At 44.5% G+C, this 7,220-nt stretch overlaps 1 protein-coding gene across 1 annotated transcript; it reads left to right on the forward strand.

Annotated features, from left to right (window-relative positions):
• Positions 1–2,927: 2,927 nt before the first annotated feature.
• On the forward strand, positions 2,928–4,614 carry LOC118665119 (importin subunit alpha-1-like). Its single transcript, XM_036326147.1, is given in 2 exon segments — positions 2,928–4,272; positions 4,275–4,614. Coding segments are annotated over 2 exon segments (1,587 nt in total). The 5' UTR covers positions 2,928–2,942; the 3' UTR covers positions 4,532–4,614.
• The last annotated feature ends 2,606 nt before the right edge of the window (positions 4,615–7,220 follow it).

A 7,220-nucleotide genomic window follows, 5' to 3' on the forward strand; every position in this document is an offset into this window, starting at 1 on the left:
AAGTGATCTTAACGGGAGAAAAATAGAAAGAGGGAAGGGAGTTCAAGCTGTATGAGATAAGTCATAAACTCTATTTCCTCCTGACTCAAGAAAGGTAACAAATCTCTAGCAATAGGAGGCGGTGGGTTCAGTTTAATTATTATTATTATTATTTTTTTAATACATTTTATTGATTTTTTACAGAGAGGAAGGGAGAGAGATAGAGAGTTAGAAACATCGATGAGAGAGAAACATCAATCAGCTGCCTCCTGCACATCTCCCACTGGGGATGTGCCCGCAACCAAGGTACATGCCCTTGACCGGAATCCAACCTGGGACCCTTCAGTCCACAGGCCGATGCTCTATCCATTGAGCCAAACCGGTTTCGGCTAATTAATTAATTAATGAAAAAACATTCAAATGCTGTTAAAAAAATAAAAACTATATCCATCAATCTAAACAAATCTTGAGGTGAAATGAAGTTTAGCTGGATGGAAATGTTCGTTTATTTTTGCTTGCTTCCAGAGTAAAGTTAGGGCCGTGTGATTGTCTCTAATTACAAGAGGGTAATAAATACATGAAACCATATGTACTTACTGATAAGCGTCTCTAAAATACAAGTTTAAATTAAAAAAATGGAAGTTGCAAAAATAGATATAAAATAATCACTACGTAAACAAATGACTTTAATAAAAATAAGACAGCCAGTTATTTTATCAGCAAAATGGGTTAATTTGGGAATAGCAGAGGATAAGCAAACTGTAGCAAAAAAACCATAGGCAAGTTCAACAAAGGAGAGGGCTGTTATTTTATAGAGAAAAAGGAGGACATTGGAAGAGGCTGTTTTAAATGAAAGTCTATTGGAGGAAAGCAAAAGTTTTCAGGGTGGTGACGGTTTCTAATTGGCTGAGTTGCGGGAAAAGGAAGAAATCTTCAATTCTGCTAGGTAGGTGCATTTATTTCTTCCTGTTGAGGGTCTATAATTGACATAGAGTAAGGGCTCCCCCTTCTGACCTCTCAACTCCATTTTAAATTAATTTTATTAATTTGCACAAAATTAATTTGCACAAAAACAAAAGCATACGAAACAAAGTTATGCGCATATGTGTAAAAGGATGCTAATGTTAAAATTTCAGTATTGAAACACGAACCTTTAAAAGGTGGTAAATTTCAAAGCCAGATCCACTTGTGCAGAATACACTGCAGGAAATGGTTGCAAAACAGATCCCCTACCTTTGTACTCCTCAGTCAGATTGAGGATACGAAAAAGGATTAGAAGGAGAAGATGGATGAGGCTTTTCTCTTTTTTTGAGAGAGAGATGCTCTGCTTGTGAGTAGCTTGAAGCTATTGCTACCTCCTTTCCCCAAGTCCTAGGACCATTCTGAGGAGCCTGAAATGTGGTTCCTGTGGTTGGGAGACACAGAAGTCTGGTGCCTGACATGCATGGAAAAGCTTCAGTTACCTGTGGCGGCAGAGTGCAGGTATCTATGGGATTTGCATGTATGTTCTTTAGCTAATCCTTTCAATTTCTTTATCCAATCACCCCACCCACCTCCCATCTGGCTCCCGAAAGTCTGTTCCATGTATCCGTGCTTCTGGTTCCATTTTGTTTGTCAGTTTATTTTGTTCATTAGATTCCACATATTAGTGAAACCACATGGTATTTATCTTTCTCTGACGGGCTTATTTCGCTTTGCATAATAATCTCCAGGTCCACTATTGCTGTCACAAAGGGTAAGAGGGAAGTCCTTCTTTTTTACACCATGTAGTATTCCATGGTGTAAATGTACCACAGTTTTTTAATCCACTTAGTTTTTTGGGCACTTGGGCTTGAAGAATAAAGGGACTTTGAGAAAACAACCTCTGGACTCATTCACTGATCCAATGGCAAGGAGAGAGAATATAAATAAAATTACAGAAGTCACTGTAGAAAAGCTGGACACTTCAAAAAAGCACAAAGTAGGAAATAAAACCACCCGTTTATCAGAGTTTCTAATAAAAAAAATAGGAAACAACCGACATATCCAAAAATAAATGGATAAATCAACTATGGCGCATTGATACCAAGCAATGCTGTCATTGATGGAAGAAAGTGGGACCAGTCCCAGAGAATGTTAAAGGTCACCTGAATCCTATTCTACCCAGCTGCATGCTTGAGGGGGGGATCGGTTTGGCTCTTTATTCAGCAAGTAGTTATTGAACACCTTCTATGAGCCAGGCACTGCTTTAGAATGCAGCCAAGCCAAGGAGGCATTAAGCTCACATTCTGGTAGAGGGAGAGGAACCATAAACTGCCGGAAGCCCGTCCATCCTTGCTGCTTGACACAGTCGCTGCAGGAAAGAAACATCTGCACAGCATATGTTTCAAGGGACCTGGCGTATATGGCATACTGTTCTTAATATGTTTGCTCCCCTTCTTGGCGCTATGTGTTTTAACCAAGGTCACCTCCCCGAGAAAGGTTGTTTCCCCAGGTAGGGATTTTCCCCTGAAGTTAGGGAGGGAATGAAACCCCTTAACTAAGTGCAAGGCGGGTAGTTAATCACTTTAACTACGAACAATCACCCTTAAGCTACATAATCTTTACTCCCTGGAATGGAGATAAGAAACACGCTAACCTTTGCAATAGAAATTGACTGGATTAAAATCAACTGGTATAAATACAGATGTAACAAGACAATAAAAGACAGAACCTGGCTGGAGATCCTGGACAGAACTTGGCTGGAGATCCTGGCTAGGCTGCTGATCAACTGAACGCTGTCTCCGTGTCATTCCTTCTTCGCCGACTCCGTCCACACCTTTGGAGAACCCCTGGACCTACTGGGGTTGGACCCCAACACACCGTCTGAGAGCTGAGCCACTGTAGACATTCTTGGAGCAACCGAACCGCCGCCCGTCCTCTGCTCACGGTCTCCTGTGAAAGCCTGAGCGGCTGTGTGGAGCTTCTCCCTTTGTCTCATAACCATGTCCACCAACGAGAATGCTAATTCGCCAGCTGCCCGCCTTAGTAGATTCAAGAACAAGGGGAAAGACAGTACAGAAATGAGGCGGCACCGAATAGAAGTTAATGTGGAGCTGAGGAAAGCTAAGAAGGATGACCAGATGCTGAAAAGGAGAAATGTGAGCTCCTTTCCCGAAGATGCTACGTCTCCACTGCAGGAACACCGCAACAACCAGGGCACTGTAAATTGGTCTGTTGAGGACATTGTCAAAGGCATAAACAGCAACAATTTGGGAAGCCAGTTGCAAGCTACTCAGGCTGCAAGGAAACTGCTTTCTAGGGGAAAACAGCTACCCATAGACAACATAATCCGGGCTGGTTTGATCCCAAAATTTGTGTCCTTCTTGGGCAGAACTGATTGTAGTCCCATCCAGTTTGAATCCGCTTGGGCCCTCACTAACATTGCTTCTGGGACTTCGGAACAGACCAAGGCTGTAGTAGATGGAGGTGCTATTCCAGCATTCATTTCTCTGTTGGCATCTCCCCACGCTTACATCAGTGAACAAGCCGTATGGGCTCTAGGAAATATTGCAGGTGATGGTTCAGTTTTCTGAGACTTGGTTATCAAGTATGGTGCAGTTGACCCACTGTTGGCTCTTCTTGCAGTTCCTGATATGTCATCTTTAGCATGTGGTTACTTACGTAATCTGACCTGGACACTTGTAAACCTTTGTCGCAACAAGAATCCTGTACCCCCATTAGATGCTGTTGAGCAGATTCTTCCTACTTTAGTTCGTCTCCTGCACCATGATGATCCAGAAGTATTAGCAGCTAGCTGCTGGGCCATTTCCTACCTCACTCATGGTCCAAATGAACGGATTGAAATGGTTGTGAAAACAGGAGTTGTGCCCCAACTTGTGAAGCTCCTAGGAGCGACTGAATCGCCAATTGTGACTCCTGTGCTAAGAGCCATAGGAAATATTGTGACTGGGACAGATGAACAGACGCAGGTTGTAATAGATGCAGGAGCACTTGCCATCTTTCCCAGCCTACTAATGAACTTCAAAACTGGTATTCAGAAGGAAGCTACATGGACAATGTCAAACATCACAGCTGGCCACCAGGACCAGATACAGCAAGTTGTGAATCATGGATTAGTCCCATTCCTCATTGTTGTTCTTGCTAAGGCAAACTTTAAGACACAAAAGGAAGCTGTATGGGCTGTGACCAACTATACACGTGGTGGATCAGTTGAACAAATTGTATACCTCGTTCATTGTGGCATAATAGAACCACTGATGAACCTCTTAACTGCGAAAGATACCAAAATTATTCTGGCTATTCTGGATGCCATTTCAATATATTTCAGGCTGCTGAGGAACTAGGTGAAACTGAGAAACTAAGTTCAATGATCGAAGAATGTCGAGGTTTGGACAAAATTGAAGCTCTACAAAACCATGAAAATGAGTCTGTGTGCGAAGCGTCACTAAACTTGATTGAGAAATATTTTTCTGTAGAAGAAGAGGAAGATCAAAATGTCGTGCCAGAAACTACCTCTGAAGGTTATACATTCCAAGTTCAGGATGGCACTCCTGGGACCTTTAACTTTTAGATTGTACAACTGAGGCATAAAGTTGTTTGTTGTGTACTATGTTTGGTATAAGTACGTCTTACTGTTTCTCTACTAAGAACTCTTTTTAAGCCCTGACTGGTTTGGCTCAGTGGATGGAGCATCAACCTGCGGACTCAAGGGTCCCAGGTTCGATTCCAGTCAGGGGCATGTGCCTTGGTTGTGGGCACATCCCCAGTCGGGGAATTGCAGGAGGCAGCTGATCGGTGTTTCTCTCTCATCAATGTTTCTGGCTCTCTATCCCTCTCCCTTACTCTCTGTAAAATATCAATAAAATATATTTTTTTTAAAAAGAACTCTTTTTAAATGTGGTTTGTCATTGTAGCACTTTTTACAATGAATCTATACTTGAACAGTTCCAAACTGTACATACTGTGTGAAGCTTCTACTCTCAGTGAGTTTCTTCTATGTGGAATTTCATATCTTGCAGTCTCCTGTAAATAAAGATTAAATTCCACCAAAAAAACAAAAGCAACAACAACAAAAAAACCCTTAACTAAGTGCCAGGCGGGTAGTTCACACCTGACCAGTGCCCGTCTGCAGCAGATGTGCAGCCCTGAGCTGGCTGTTCACGCTGAGGTTGAGGCCTCGTGGTGGCCGGTGCCATGGATCTGTCTCTTGCCCAATGGTGTGAGCTGGGCCCTCCCTGGAGAAGAGACCTGGGTTCCCCAAGAGATGTGACCAGAGCCGGGGCCCCGCCAGCAGGCAAGGGGAGGCCAAGGCAGGTGCTGGGCGTGGAGGCCACGGGGGCATAGGCTACCAAGGAGACAGAAATGAACCTCTTGCAGGGGGGCGCTGCCCCTCCCTCATTTGCACACTTCATATCACCCTGCTTGGCCCCAGAGGATGGCTGGTTAGCCAGAGATGGGTAAGATTCCTCAGGGAAGGAACAACCTAAGACAGGCACAGTCGCAGAGGGGTCATCAGGAGACAACTTGGGGTGGGGCACAGACCCTCATCCCCCCCAACTTTGCAGAGGCCTGAACCCTCACCCCTTCTGAGGGAGGTCTCCTGCCTCCATGGCTGCTTCGCTTCCTACACCCAGCTCAGATCAGGACCCAGGTAAAGAGAGAGACTGGCTGACAGCAGCTGTCCTCTCACTGCAACAGGACTTGTTTCCCATTTCTACCTTGGACCACAGGGAAAGGGGAAGCTGAAGGAAAGGGCTGTGTCAGGATGCTGCCCTCTTCCCTTTCTTCTCCCTCTTTTTTCTAAACACTTCCATGCCTTGTAGTTCTTTAGATTTCTCTTCTTTTTCTCTCTACTGCCCTCCACCTCTGCCTCACCTTCCTCCTCCCCGGTATCATCCATATTGGCCGACCCAGAAGGCACAGCTGACTCCTCCCAGGACAACGACACCACCATCGAGCGCGGCCCTGATGGACCCTTTGATCCAGCCGTTCAATGCCCTGACACTTCGGGAAGCCCATCACCAATGATGCCGCCGGCTAGCCAGATCAACAAGGACAACCAAATCACCGACTTGAGGACAGCTGAAATTCCTTGACTGAAGAGGCCAGCAACCTTCTACAGGAACAAGGCTACTTGTGCACTCCATCCACTATGTTTATAGCTATGCTCGCTATCATTGCTTGTCAGTCTTCTTCCCAATCTGAGAGGTGGCCGCTGATTTACATGCGCTATCATTTAAAAAATAAAAAAGGGGGAATTTTCCAGAAGCCGATCCATCCTTGCTGCTTGACACAGTTGCTGCAGGAAAGAAACATCTGCACAGCATATGTTTCAAGGGACCTGGCGTATATGGCATACTGTTCTTAATATGTTTGCTCCCCTTCTTGGCACTATGTGTTTTAACCAAGGTCACTTCCCCGAGAAAGGTTGTTTCCCCAGGTAGGGATTTTCCCCTGAAGTTAGGGAGGGAATGAAACCCCTTAACTAAGTGCCAGGCGGGTAGTTAATCACTTTAACTACGAACAATGATGCTTAAGCTACATAATCTTTACTCCCTGGAATGGAGGTAAGAAGCGCCCTAACCTTTGGAATAAAAATTGATAGGATTAAAATCAACTGGTATAAATACAGTTGTAATAAGACAATAAAAGACAGAATCTGGCTGGAGATCCTGGACAGAACTTGGCTGGAGATCCTGGCTAGGCTGCTGATCACCTGAACGCTGTCTCCGTGTCATTCCTTCTTCGCCGACTCTGTCCACACCTTTGGGAACCCCTGGACCTACTGGGTTGGACCCCAACAAGAAACAAAATGCACAAGTAAAATATATTTGGCTTATAAAAGTAAAGCAACAATATCAACAGACATTACAACCAGCCTATAGAAAGATTGCATATACTGCCACTGTGGTATGTGACGGATGTCATGGTCTGGAGTTACCCTTAAGATCTGGGAAGTCACGCTCCCCAGGCATCTGCAGTGAACATCACTACCCTTTTGTTGTCCTGCTACAGCACTATTTTTTCTAGCCTGGATTGCAGTTGTTTGTGTACCCTACCACTAGCTAATAAAACTGTATGATCAATCCCTAACCAGTTTGGCTCAGTGGATAGAGTGTCAGCCTTGGGACTGAAGGGTTCGATTCAGGTCAAGGGCACATGCCCAGGTTGCAAGCTCAGTCCCCAGTAAGGGAGTGCAAGAGGCAGCTGATCAATGATTTTCTGTCATTATTGATATTTCTATTGCTCTCTCCCTCTTC

Source organism: Myotis myotis, unplaced genomic scaffold, assembly GCF_014108235.1.
Source record: "Myotis myotis isolate mMyoMyo1 unplaced genomic scaffold, mMyoMyo1.p scaffold_m19_p_10, whole genome shotgun sequence".
NCBI classification, from domain to species: Eukaryota; Metazoa; Chordata; class Mammalia; order Chiroptera; family Vespertilionidae; genus Myotis; species Myotis myotis.